The sequence below is a fragment of the Salvelinus namaycush genome, unplaced genomic scaffold (genome assembly GCF_016432855.1).
Source record: "Salvelinus namaycush isolate Seneca unplaced genomic scaffold, SaNama_1.0 Scaffold2086, whole genome shotgun sequence".
NCBI classification, from domain to species: Eukaryota; Metazoa; Chordata; class Actinopteri; order Salmoniformes; family Salmonidae; genus Salvelinus; species Salvelinus namaycush.
In genome coordinates this window covers 30,880-44,859 of record NW_024058882.1, presented here as the reverse complement: position 1 = coordinate 44,859, position 13,980 = coordinate 30,880, and the positions used below count along the sequence as shown (strand labels likewise).

General features: G+C 49.8%; 1 protein-coding gene across 1 annotated transcript; it reads left to right on the top strand.

Annotated features, from left to right (window-relative positions):
- The first annotated feature begins 2,823 nt into the window (after nucleotides 1-2,823).
- LOC120038130 (tyrosine-protein kinase Tec-like) lies at nucleotides 2,824-13,726 on the top strand. The gene is made up of 5 exons (XM_038984025.1): nucleotides 2,824-2,936; nucleotides 8,632-8,696; nucleotides 10,153-10,271; nucleotides 10,348-10,505; nucleotides 12,851-13,726. The coding sequence occupies exons 1-5, from the start codon at nucleotides 2,895-2,897 to the stop codon at nucleotides 12,932-12,934; spliced, it is 468 nt and encodes a 155-aa protein (XP_038839953.1). The 5' UTR covers nucleotides 2,824-2,894; the 3' UTR covers nucleotides 12,935-13,726.
- Nucleotides 13,727-13,980: the final 254 nt, after the last annotated feature.

Here is a 13,980-nt window from a genome sequence, read left to right as displayed (position 1 = left end):
GGAGGGGGGAGCGAGGTTGGGGAGCAAGGTTGGGTGCGAGGTTGGGGAGCGAGGAGGGGAGTGAGGTTGGGGAGCGAGGTTGGGGAGCGAGGTTGGGGAGGGAGGAGGGGAGCGAGGTTGGGGAGCGAGGTTGGGAGCGAGGAGGGGAGCGAGGTTGGGGAGCGAGGTTGGGGAGTGAGGAGGGGAGTGAGGTTGGGGAGCGAGGAGAGGAGCGAGGAGAGGAGCGAGGTTGGGGAAGGAGGAGGGGAGCGAGGAGAGGAGCGAGGTTGGGAGTGAGGAGGGGAGCGAGGAGGGGAGCGAGGTTGGGAGCGAGGTTGGGAGCGAGGAGGGGAGCGAGGAGGGGAGCGAGGAGGGGAGCGAGGAGGGGAGCGAGGTTGGGAGCGAGGAGGGGAGCGAGGTTGGGAGCGAGGAGGGGAGCGAGGTTGGGGAGCGAGGAGGGGAGTGAGGAGGGGAGCGAGTTTGGGGAGCGAGTTTGGGGAGTGAGGAGGGGAGTGAGGTTGGGAGCGAGGTTGGGAGCGAGGAGGGGAGCGAGGTTGGGGAGCGAGGTTGGGGAGTGAGGAGGGGAGCGAGGAGAGGAGCGAGGAGAGGAGCGAGGTTGGGGAAGGAGGAGGGGAGCGAGGAGAGGAGCGAGGTTGGGAGTGAGGAGGGGAGCGAGGTTGGGAGCGAGGTTGGGAGCGAGGAGGCGAGCGAGGAGGGGAGCGAGGTTGGGAGCGAGGAGGGGGAGTGAGGAGGGGAGTGAGGTTGGGGAGCGAGGTTGGGAGCGAGGAGGGGAGCGAGGTTGGGAGCGAGGAGGGGAGCGAGGTTGGGAGCGAGGAGGGGAGCGAGGTTGGGGAGCGAGGAGGGGAGTGAGGAGGGGAGCGAGTTTGGGGAGCGAGTTTGGGGAGTGAGGAGGGGAGTGAGGTTGGGAGCGAGGTTGGGAGCGAGGAGGGGAGCGAGGTTGGGGAGCGAGGTTGGGGAGTGAGGAGGGGAGCGAGGAGAGGAGCGAGGAGAGGAGCGAGGTTGGGGAAGGAGGAGGGGAGCGAGGAGAGGAGCGAGGTTGGGAGTGAGGAGGGGAGCGAGGTTGGGAGCGAGGTTGGGAGCGAGGAGGCGAGCGAGGAGGGGAGCGAGGTTGGGAGCGAGGAGGGGGAGTGAGGAGGGGAGTGAGGTTGGGGAGCGAGGTTGGGGAGCGAGGTTGGGAGCGAGGTTGGGAGCGAGGAGGGGAGCGAGGTTGGGGAGCGAGGTTGGGGAGGGAGGAGGGGAGCGAGGAGGGGAGCGAGGTTGGGGAGGGAGGAGGGGAGCGAGGAGGGGAGCGAGGTTGGGGAGCGAGGAGGGGAGCGAGGTTGGGGAGCGAGGTTGGGGAGCGAGGAGGGGAGCGAGGTTGGGGAGCGAGGAGGGGGAGCGAGGAGGGGAGTGAGGTTGGGGAGCGAGGTTGGGGAGCGAGGAGGGGAGCGAGGTTGGGGAGCGAGGAGGGGAGCGAGGTTGGGGAGCGAGGTTGGGGAGCGAGGTTGGGGAGCGAGGTTGGGGAAGGAGGAGGGGAGCGAGGAGAGGAGCGAGGTTGGGAGCGAGGAGAGGAGCGAGGTTGGGAGCGAGGAGGGGAGCGAGGAGGGGAGCGAGGTTGGGAGCGAGGTTGGGAGCGAGGAGGGGAGCGAGGTTGGGGAGTGAGGAGGGGAGCGAGGAGGGGAGCGAGGTTGGGGAAGGAGGAGGGGAGCGAGGTTGGGAGTGAGGAGGGGAGTGAGGAGGGGAGCGAGGTTGGGAGCGAGGAGGGGAGCGAGGAGGGGAGCGAGGTTGGGGAGTGAGGAGGGGAGTGAGGAGGGGAGCGAGGTTGGGGAGTGAGGAGGGGAGTGAGGAGGGGAGCGAATTTGGGAGCGAGGAGGGGAGCGAGGTTGGGGAGCGAGGTTGGGAGCGAGGAGGGGAGCGAGGTTGGGGAGTGAGGAGGGGAGCGAGGTTGGGGAGCGAGGTTGGGGAGTGAGGAGGGGAGTGAGGTTGGGGAGTGAGGAGGGGAGCGAGGAGAGGAGCGAGGAGAGGAGCGAGGTTGGGGAAGGAGGAGGGGAGCGAGGAGGGGAGCGAGGAGAGGAGCGAGGTTGGGTGTGAGGAGGGGAGCGAGGTTGGGAGCGAGGAGGGGAGCGAGGTTGGGAGTGAGGTTGGGAGCGAGGAGGGGAGCGAGGAGGGGAGCGAGGTTGGGGAGCGAGGTTGGGGAGCGAGTTTGGGAGCGAGGTTGGGGAGCGAGGTTGGGAGCGAGGAGGGGAGCGAGGTTGGGGAGTGAGGAGGGGAGCGAGGAGAGGAGCGAGGTTGGGGAAGGAGGAGGGGAGCGAGGAGGGGAGCGAGGAGGGGAGCGAGGTTGGGAGCGAGGAGGGGAGCGAGGTTGGGGAGCGAGGAGGGGAGTGAGGAGGGGAGTGAGGAGGGGAGCGAGGTTGGGGAGTGAGAAGGGGAGTGAGGTTGGGGAGCGAGGTTGGGGAGCGAGGTTGGGGAGCGAGGTTGGGGAGCGAGGAGGGGAGCGAGGTTGGGGAGCGAGGTTGGGGAGTGAGGAGGGGAGCGAGGTTGGGGAGCGAGGAGGGGAGCGAGGAGAGGAGCGAGGTTGGGAGCGAGGAGGGGAGCGAGGAGGGGAGCGAGGTTGGGGAGCGAGATTAGGAGCGAGATTAGGGAGCGAGATTGGGGAGCGAGATTGGGGAGCGAGGTTAGGGAGCGAGGTTAGGGGACCCTCTTCCTGGAGATCTACCCTCCTGTAGGTTTTCAGTCCAACCTTAACCTAACATCCCTCCAAGTTGAGGGTTGGACATACATACATACGTTTCGGCTTAACAGCCTCCTTCAGGTCATAGGTTCTAATATTTTTGGGGTTCATTTACTTCAGGCAGCGTCGAGACACCTTCAGCCCGGGGTCCTTACTGAGTATCTGTCAAGACGTCTCAGAGGGGATGGAACACCTGGAGGCAAACGGCTTCATACATAGAGACCTGGTGAGTCTGTCAACCAGTAGGGAGAGACCTGGTGAGTCTGTCAACCAGTAGGGAGAGACCTGGTGAGTCTGTCAACCAGTAGGGAGAGACCTGGTGAGTCTGTCAACCAGTAGGGAGAGACCTGGTGAGTCTGTCAACCAGTAGGGAGAGACCTGGTGAGTCTGTCATCCAATAGGGAGAGACCTGGTGAGTATGTCAACCAGTAGGGAGAGACCTGGTGAGTCTGTCAACCAGTAGGGAGAGACCTGGTGAGTCTGTCAACCAGTAGGGAGAGACCTGGTGAGTCTGTCAACCAGTAGGGAGAGACCTGGTGAGTCTGTCAACCATTAGGGAGAGACCTGGTGAGTCTGTCAACCAGTAGGGAGAGACCTGGTGAGTCTGTCAACCAGTAGGGAGAGACCTGGTGAGTCTGTCAACCAGTAGGGAGAGACCTGGTGAGTATGTCAACCAGTAGGGAGAGACCTGGTGAGTCTGTCAACCAGTAGGGAGAGACCTGGTGAGTCTGTCAACCAGTAGGGAGAGACCTGGTGAGTCTGTCAACCAGTAGGGAGAGACCTGGTGAGTCTGTCAACCAGTAGGGAGAGACCTGGTGAGTCTGTCATCCAATAGGGAGAGACCTGGTGAGTATGTCAACCAGTAGGGAGAGACCTGGTGAGTCTGTCAACCAGTAGGGAGAGACCTGGTGAGTCTGTCAACCAGTAGGGAGAGACCTGGTGAGTCTGTCAACCAGTAGGGAGAGACCTGGTGAGTCTGTCAACCATTAGGGAGAGACCTGGTGAGTCTGTCAACCAGTAGGGAGAGACCTGGTGAGTCTGTCAACCAGTAGGGAGAGACCTGGTGAGTCTGTCAACCAGTAGGGAGAGACCTGGTGAGTATGTCGACCAGTAGGGAGAGACCTGGTGAGTCTGTCAACCAGTAGGGAGAGACCTGGTGAGTCTGTCGACCAGTAGGGAGAGACCTGGTGAGTCTGTCAACCAGTAGGGAGAGACCTGGTGAGTCTGTCAACCAGTAGGGAGAGACCTGGTGAGTATGTCATCCAATAGGGAGAGACCTGGTGAGTGTGTCATCCAATAGGGAGAGACCTGGTGAGTCTGTCATCCAATAGGGAGAGACCTGGTGAGTATGTCAACCAGTAGGGAGAGACCTGGTGAGTCTGTCAACCAGTAGGGAGAGACCTGGTGAGTCTGTCAACCAGTAGGGAGAGACCTGGTGAGTCTGTCAACCAGTAGGGAGAGACCTGGTGAGTCTGTCAACCAGTAGGGAGAGACCTGGTGAGTCTGTCAACCAGTAGGGAGAGACCTGGTGAGTCTGTCATCCAATAGGGAGAGACCTGGTGAGTATGTCAACCAGTAGGGAGAGACCTGGTGAGTCTGTCAACCAGTAGGGAGAGACCTGGTGAGTCTGTCAACCAGTAGGGAGAGACCTGGTGAGTCTGTCAACCAGTAGGGAGAGACCTGGTGAGTCTGTCAACCATTAGGGAGAGACCTGGTGAGTCTGTCAACCAGTAGGGAGAGACCTGGTGAGTCTGTCAACCAGTAGGGAGAGACCTGGTGAGTCTGTCAACCAGTAGGGAGAGACCTGGTGAGTATGTCAACCAGTAGGGAGAGACCTGGTGAGTCTGTCAACCAGTAGGGAGAGACCTGGTGAGTCTGTCAACCAGTAGGGAGAGACCTGGTGAGTCTGTCAACCAGTAGGGAGAGACCTGGTGAGTCTGTCAACCAGTAGGGAGAGACCTGGTGAGTATGTCATCCAATAGGGAGAGACCTGGTGAGTGTGTCATCCAATAGGGAGAGACCTGGTGAGTGTGTCATCCAATAGGGAGAGACCTGGTGAGTGTGCCATCCAATAGGGAGAGACCTGGTGAGTGTGTCATCCAATAGGGAGAGACCTGGTGAGTGTGTCATCCAATAGGGAGAGACCTGGTGAGTGTGTCATCCAATAGGGAGAGACCTGGTGAGTGTGTCATCCAATAGGGAGAGACCTGGTGAGTGTGTCATCCAATAGGGAGAGACCTGGTGAGTGTGTCATCCAATAGGGAGAGACCTGGTGAGTGTGTCATCCAATAGGGAGAGACCTGGTGAGTGTGTCATCCAATAGGGAGAGACCTGGTGAGTGTGCCATCCAATAGGGAGAGACCTGGTGAGTGTGTCATCCAATAGGGAGAGACCTGGTGAGTGTGTCATCCAATAGGGAGAGACCTGGTGCGTATCAGTGTTAAAGGAATTTTAATTCCTATGTTTATCAACCAATTGAATTAAAACACTCTGTCCATACATAAGAATTTGTAAGATACTTATCAGCATAAAATGGACAGAAACTAGTCTCAAAATCAATCAATCAAATAGCGTTTATTCTCGAGAGTACTGATCGTAATACATTTTACATCAGGTTATATAATAAAGATGATGTCATAGGTTTTAATGTCCATCCTCCTCTCGGATACAATGGCAGTACAGTACAGTTCTCATTACTGTCTGCCACCTGTTAAACTATCTACAACCAACCCAAGGTCTTTCCCCTCCCTGGGTAGAGACATCATTCAAGCCTGTCTGAAGATAAACCCATTCTTTCTAACAAGGAACATATTACACTCAGCATTATGATAATAATAAGTTTCATTCATACAGTAACATCTAAGTCAAATGTATACATATTTTAGTCATTTATTCATAAAAATCCCATAACAATCAGCCAATAGGAGAAACCTGGTGAGTCTGTCAACCAATACGGTTACAGATTACGGACACCTAGCCAATGCGCAGAGACTGGGGGAGTATATCAACCAATAGGGAGAGTCTTTACTGAGACCTGGTGAGTCTATCAACCAATAAGATCATATAATACAGACACCTAGCAAATAGGGAGAGACTTTGTGGGTCAACCAGCCAATAGAGGCAGACTTAGTGGGTCAACAAGCCAATAGGGAGTGTCATGACTCTCCTGTGAGGATCCAAAAGATCAGGTTAGAGTGGATCAGCTCTCCAGAGCTCTCTCTCTCCCGGCAGCGGGGGACAGGGATGGATGTGGGGGTTTTATGACACCTCACGTCGATCGTAAACCATAGGCAGCAGACGATTCCTTTTGGGTGATCGGAATGTCTTTGTGTCTTAGGAAGAGTTTACGGCCCAAAACTACAACATCAAACCACGGACACTGGGACAATATATTTCAACATCTGAATATTGGGACTGATGAGAGATGGAATATGAAAAATCGAATGTCTATTTTGTGATGTCATTAAAAGTTGCATGAAGATGTTATAAGGAAAACATTGTAGAGTTTTCATACGGTGTATATAATGTTTACACACTTTTACGTGTGGAAAATATCCAGGATAAAGAGAATGTTTTTTGTGACGACAAGATTGTGATTTTAGTTCTCTTAACGAGATCATAGTAAATTGTGATACCTTGCCTCGTAACTATCCACGCCCCCCCAGGGAACCCAGAGAGCGTGTCAGCCTGACGTAAACACCGCCTTTTTTACCCTGGGCTAAGATAGTCGCGACCACGAAAACGCAACACAAGGTTGAAGAAGACAAAATAACCTCTTAACAATCAATGCTACGGCTATATATTTTCATAAAGAAACTGCTAAACAGCAATCACTAACTCAGAGAGGCTGCTGCCTACATAGACTCACTAGTCACTTTAAACAATGCCACATTAATAAGGTTTACATATCTTGCATTACTCAAATCATATGTATATACTGTATGTTATACCATCTATTGCATCTTGCCTATGCCGCTCGGTCATCGCTTATCCATGTATGTAAACTCAGCAAAAAAAGAAACGTCCCTTTTTCAGGACCCTGTTTTTCAGATCTTCACAGATCTTCATTGTAAAGGGTTTAAACACGGTTTCCCATGCTTGTTCAATGAACCATAAACAATTAATGAACATGCACCTGTGGAACATTCGTTAAGACACTAACAGCTTACAGACGGTAGGCAATTAAGGTCACAGTTATGAAAACTTAGGACACTAAAGAGGCCTTTCTACTGACTCTGAAAAACACCAAAAGAAAGATGCCCAGGGTCCCTGATCATATGTGTGAACGTGCCTTAGGCATGCTGCAAGGAGGCATGAGGACTGCAGATGTGGCCAATAAATTGCAATGTCCGTACTGTGAGACGCCTAAGACAGCGCTACAGGGAGACAGGACGGACAGCTAATCGTCCTCACAGTGGCAGACCACATGTAACAACACCTGCACAGGATCGGTACATCCAAACATCACACCTGCGGGACAGGTACAGGATGGCAACAACAACTGCCCGAGTTACACCAGGAACGCACAATCCCTCCATCAGTGCTGACTGTCCACAATAGGCTGAGAGGCTGGACTGAGGGCTTGTAGGCCTGTTGTAAGGCAGGTCCTCACCAGACATCACCGGCAAAAACGTCGCCTATGGGCACAAACCCACCGTCGCTGGACCAGACAGGACCGGCAAAAAGTGCTCTCCACTGACGAGTTGCGGTTTTGTCTCACCAGGGGTGATGGTCGGATTCACGTTTATCGTCAAAGTAATGAGCATTACACCGAGGCCTGTACTCTGGAGCGGGATCGAGGTGGAGGTGGAGGGTCCGTCATGGTCTGGGGCGGTGTGTCACAGCATCATCGGACTGAGCTTGTTGTCATTGCAGGCAATCTCAACGCTGTGCGTTACAGGGAAGACATCCTCCTCCCTCATGTGGTACCCTTCCTGCAGTCTCATCCTGACATGACCCTCCAGCATGACAATGCCACCAACCATACTGCTCGTTCTGTGTGTGATTTCCTGCAAGACAGGAACGTCAGTGTTCTGCCATGGCCAGCGAAGAGCCCAGATCTCAATCCCATTGAGCAAGTCTGGGACCTGTTGGATCGGAGGGTGAGGGCTAGGGCCATTCCCCCCAGAAATGTCCTGGAACTTGCAGGTGCCTTGGTGGAAGAGTGGGGTAACATCTCACAGCAAGAACTGGCAAATCTGGTGCAGTCCATGAGGAGGAGATGCACTGCAGTACTTAATGCAGCTGGTGTCCACACCAGATACTGACTGTTACTTTTGATTTTAACCCCACCTTTGTTCAGGGACACATTATTCCATTTCTGTTAGTCACATGACTGCGGAACTTGTTCAGTTTATGTCTCAGTTGTTGTAACTTGTAATGTTCATACAAATATTTACACATGTTAAGTTTGCAGAAAATAAACGCAGTTGACAGTGAGAGGACGTTTCTTTTTTTGCTGAGTTTATGTGTACATATTCTGATTCCATCCCTTTATTAGGTAGTTGTTGAGGATTTGTTAGATATTACTGCACTGTCGGAACTAGAAGGACAAGCATTTCGCTACACTCGCATTAACATCTGCTAACCACGTGTATGTGATCAATAAAATTTGATTTGATTTGAACGACGTTCAGAATGAGACTGATATGAGGGAATTATTAATTGGTGACTGGTATGATGTCTATATATTCTTGAGTTAATTCACGAGATGGTAACTCATTAAATAAACTTTTCCCGTGGTGCCCCAAATTCCTAATGAGTTAATTGTTAATTAAACTTAGTAGGTAATTTTTCGATAAATAGCAGTCATCACATTAATGATCGTCACGTCATGACAGGAGAGAGCTGGGGAATAGTTCAGCCAGTAGGCACATACCTGGTTAGAGTAACAGCCAATCACTGTCTCTCTCTCTCTCTAGGCAGCGAGGAACTGTCTGGTGAACGATGCTCTGGTGGTGAAGGTATCAGACTTTGGAATGGCCAGGTACGTAACGGAATAACACACTCTCAAACCATTCTCTCAATTTCAACTTTAATTTAAGGGGCTTTATTGGGAAATATATGTTTACATTGCCAAAGGAAGTGAAATAGAGCAGGTATTCCCAAACTGGGGTATGCGCCGTCGCATATAAATAAAATCAATTAATAAATAAATAAAACTGTGATTCACATTTAACAAACAAAAAAGAAATAAAGTGGTTAAAAAAAAAAAAATTCAAACAGTCCATTTATATTTTCCAACGGGGCTATACATTTGGGTGAGTTTTTTAAATCTCACCTGAGTCGCTTCGTTTCACTGCCAAAAATAAAATCAAACCATCTAGTGTTCAGCGAAATAACAACACAATGTCAAATACAGGAAGCCTCGTCAAATAATTAACATCCAATCACATTCACCGTTACTCTCTCGCGGGAAATCCACTAACGGTCCGTCTGTAGCCGAACGTAGCTGCTGCTCATGTTGGTATCTGTACTGATGGAGCAACAGCCATGACAGGGAGACATAGTGGAGTGCAAGCAGTTGCTCCCGACGCCACTTGGGTTCACTGCAGCATCCACCGAGAGGCTCTTGCTGCCAAGGGAATGCCTGACAGCTTGAAAGATGTTTTGGACACCACAGTGAAAATGGTTAACTTTGTTAAACTCTTGTGTATTTTCTGCAATATGCAATGATATGGGCAGCGACCATGTAACGCTTTTACAACATACAGATGTGTGCTGGGTGTCAATTGAGAGACGAGCTTAAAGTTTTCTTTACTGACCATCATTTTCACTTGTCTGACTGCTTGCATGATGACGAGTTTCCCACACGACTGGCCTATCTGGGTGATGGTTTTTCTCTCCTGAATGATCTGAATCTAGGATTACAGGGACTCTCCGCAACTATATTCAATGTGCGGGACAAAATTGAGGCCATGATTAAGAAGTTGGAGCTCTTCTCTGTCTGCATTAACAAGAACAACACACAGGTCTTTCCATCATTGTATGATTTTTTTGTGTGCAAATTAACTCAAGCTTACGGACAATGTAGGGGCGGCAGGTAGCCTAGTGGTTAGATCGTTGGGCCAGTAACCGAAAGGTTGTACACACAAACGCTCCAAAAGAATAAAGACATTTCAAATGTCATATTATGTATATATACAGTGTTGTAACGATGTGCAAATAGTTAAAATACAAAAGGGAAAATAAATAAACATAAATATGGGTTGTATTTACAATGGTGTTTGTTCTTCACTGGTTGACCTTTTCTGTTTAGGGCCAAATAGTATTCTAGTTTGCTCTATCCCTCTCTGTCTGTGTGAATCTCTTTGTGTTCTAACTTTGTGTGTGTGTGTGTGTGTGTGTGTGTGTGTGTGTGCGTGCGTGCGTGCGTGCGTGCGTGCGTGCGTGCGTGCGTGCGTGCGTGCGTGCGTGCGTGCTTGCGTGCGTGCGTGTGTTAGGTACGTGCTAGATGACCAGTACACTAGTTCATCAGGCTCTAAGTTCCCAGTCAAGTGGTCTCCTCCTGAAGTCTTCAACTTCTGCAAGTACAGCAGCAAGTCTGACGTCTGGTCCTTCGGTAGGTGGTCACTGTGTGTGTATATTGATGAAGGTATATGTGTGTGTATATTGATACAGGTGTGTGTGTGTGTCAGGTGTGTTGATGTGGGAGGTGTTTACAGAGGGGAAGATGCCGTTTGAACACAACCCTAACCACGAGGTAGTGCTGAGAGTGTCACGAGGACACCGTCTCTACAGACCCAGGATGGCCACGCCCAACATCTATGACATCATGCAGCTCTGCTGGCACGAGGTACATCATACACTTCCTGCTTCCTACTTCCTGTGTTGTGAATGTTTGAGGTAGAAGGTTGATGACACTATCCACAGGTCTAGTATCAGAACTACTCCAACTTCTAACCATTCGAGGGAAATATAAGAATTCAATACAATTCCATTCAATTCAATTCAAGAGGTTTATTGTCATGGGAAACATATGTTAACATTGCCAAAGCAAGTGAAGTAGATAATAAACAAAAGTGAAATAAACAATAAAAATGAACAGTAAACATTACATACACAGAAGTTCCAAAAGAATAAAGACATTTCAAATGTCATATTATTTGCAATAAGAATATGAAAATAAATAAACATAAATATGGGTTGTATTTACAATGGTGTTTGTTCTTCACTGGTTGCCCTTTTCTTGTGGCAACAGGTCACAAATCTTGTTGCTGTGATGCACACTGTGGTATTTCACCCAGTAGATATGGGAGTTTATCAAAATCTGGTTTGTTTTCTAATTCTTTGTGGATCTGTGTTATCTGAGGGAAATATGTGTCTCTAATATGGTCATACATTTGTCAGGAGGTTAGGAAGTGCAGCTCAGTTTCCACCTCATTTTGTGGGCTGTGTGCACATAGCCTGTCTTCTCTTGAGAGCCAGGTCTGCCTACGGCGGCCTTTCTCAATAGCAAGGCTATGCTCATTGAGTCTGTACATAGTCCAAGCTTTCCATAAGTTTGGGTCAGTCACAGTGGTCAGGTATTCTGCCACTGTGTACTCTCTGTTTAGGGACAAATAGCATTCTAGTTTGCTCAGTTTTTTGTTAATTCTTTCCAATATGTCAAGTAATTATATTTTTGTTTTCTCATGATTTGGTTGGGTCTAATTGTGTTGATGTCCTGGGGCTCTGTAGGGTCTGTTTGTGTTTGTGAACAGAGCCCCAGGACCAGCTTGCTTAGGGGACTCTTCTCCAGGTTCATCTCTCTGTAGGTGATGGCTTTGTTATGGAAGGTTTGGGAATCACTTCCTTTTAGGTGGTTGTAGAATTTAACGGCTCTTTTCTGGATTTTGATAATTAGTGGGTATCGGCCTTATTCTGCTCTGCATGCATTATTTGGTGTTTTACGTTGTACACAGAGGATATTTTTGCAGAATTCTGCATGCGGAGTCTCAATTTGGTGTTTGCCCCATTTTGTGAAATCTTGGTTGGTGAGCGGACCCCAGACCTCACAACCATAAAGGAGAATGGGTTCTATAACTGATTCAAGTATTTTTAGACAGATCCTAATTGGTATGTTGAGTTTTATGTTCCTTTTCATGGCGTAGAAGGCCCTTCTTGCCTTGTCTCTAAGATCGTTCACAGCTTTGTGGAAGTTACCTGTGGTGCTGATGTTTAGGCCGAGGTATGTATAGTTGTTTGTGTGCTCTACGGCAACACTGTCTAGATGGTATTTGTATTTCGTTTTTTGGAACAACGTTATTTTTTGTCTTACTGAGATTTACTGTCAGGGCCCAGGTCTGGCAGAATCTGTGCAGAAGATCTAGGTGCTGCTATAGGCCCTCCTTGGTTGGGGACAGAAGCACCAGATCATCAGCAAACAGTAGACATTTGACTTCAGATTCTAGTAGGGTGAGGCCGGGTGCTGCAGACTGTTCTAGTGCCCTCACCAATTCATTATATATGTTGAAGAGGGTGGGGCTTAAGCTGCATCCCTGTCTCATCCCCTGACCCTGTGGAAAGAAATGTGTTCTTTGCCATTTTTAACCACACACTTGTTGTTTGTGTACATGGATGTTATAATGCCATTTGTTTTTCCCCAACACCACTTTCCATCAATTTGTATAGCAGACCCTCATGCCAAATTGAGACAAAAGCTTTTTTGAAATCAACAAGTCATGAGAAGAATTTGCCTTTGTTTTGGTTTGTTTGTTAGTCAATTAGGCTGTGCAGGGTGAATACGTGGTCTGTCGTACGGTAATATTTGACATTTGCTCAGTACATTGATTTCACTGAGGACATGTACTCAAAATCTCTCTCCTCTCTCTCTCTCCCCCTCTCTCTCTCCCTCCCTCTCTCTCTCTCCCTCACTCCCCTCCCTCTCTCTCTCTCTCCCCTCTCTCTCTCTCTCTCTCCCCTCCCTCTCTCTCTCCCCTCCCCTCCCTCTCTCTCTCCCCTCCCTCTCTCTCTCCCCTCCCCTCTCTCTCTCCCCTCCCCTCCCTCTCTCTCTCCCCTCCCCTCCCTCTCTCTCTCCCCTCCCCTCTCTCTCTCCCCTCCCCTCCCCTCCCTCTCTCTCTCCCCTCCCCTCCCTCTCTCTCTCCCCTCCCCTCCCTCTCTCCCTCCCCTCCCTCTCTCTCTCCCTCCCTCCCTCTCTAGAAAGCGGAGGAAAGACCATCGTTCTCTCAGATCTCCATCTTGATCTCTGACGCTCTGGAAGAGGACGGCTTCTACTCAGCCTGAACCGACCAATCAAATCCTCTCCTCTGCCTGAACCGACCAATCAGATCGCAACCACCAATCGGATCTCCTCAGCTCTACTCGATGGAGGACTGCTGATCCAAACATCCCACACCACTCTGTAGTGATGGATCTCTCAAGATGGTTGATCACGACAAAAAGCTCACGTCCAGATACCATATACTGTTTTACCTCTTCTATCCTGTCTGACATGCTCACGTCCAGATACCATATACTGTTTTACCTCTTCTATCCTGTCCGACATGCTAACGTCCAGATACCATATACTGTTTTACCTCTTCTATCCTGTCTGACATGCTAACGTCCAGATACCATATACTGTTTTACCTCTTCTATCCTGTCTGACATGCTAACATCCAGATACCATATACTGTTTTACCTCTTCTATCCTGTCTGACAGGAAACTGGACTGTCTTCATTCTCTCCAGTCGTTTTGTAATTTAACTGAACTAACTCAAGCCCTTTGCATTTCACCCACACAGCTAGTCCTGTTAGTGTATAGTACAGTAGGTCCATTCATTCATCGTGTCCTAACACAGCTAGTCCTGTTAGTGTATAGTACAGTAGGTCCATTCATTCATCGTGTCCTAACACAGCTAGTCCTGTTAGTTTATAGTACAGTAGGTCCATTCATTCATCGTGTCCTGTTTCGATACTCAATCACATGTCCTCAATCCAGCTGCCTTGTATATTTATAAGGTAAATGTATGTTTTTAATGCAGCAGATTAAATGTAATTACAATAACATGAATGACAATACTATTTTCTTATATGATTGTATTCTCTTACATCACGTCAGACACTCTGTCCAACAGCTGAGATAGGTGTTCCTGACTCCAGATTGATTTAAAAACAACAAAACTACATTTTCAGTGAGAAGTAGGCATTAGTCTGAAAATGAAAAATAAAGGAAATTCACATGAGCACCACAATGCCTACTCCACCCATGCTATACCAAGGTTTTACACCACCACAATGCCTACTCCACCCATGCTATACCAAGGTTTTACACCACCACAATGCCTACT

Coding starts and splice junctions, on each gene's coding strand:
- LOC120038130 (XM_038984025.1), top strand. CDS start 2,895: ATGGAACACCTGGAGGCAAACGGCTTCATACATAGAGACCTG. Junction 2,937..8,631: donor GCTTCATACATAGAGACCTG/GTGAGTCTGTCA, acceptor CTCTCTCTCTAG/GCAGCGAGGAACTGTCTGGT. Junction 10,272..10,347: donor GTCTGACGTCTGGTCCTTCG/GTAGGTGGTCAC, acceptor TGTGTGTGTCAG/GTGTGTTGATGTGGGAGGTG.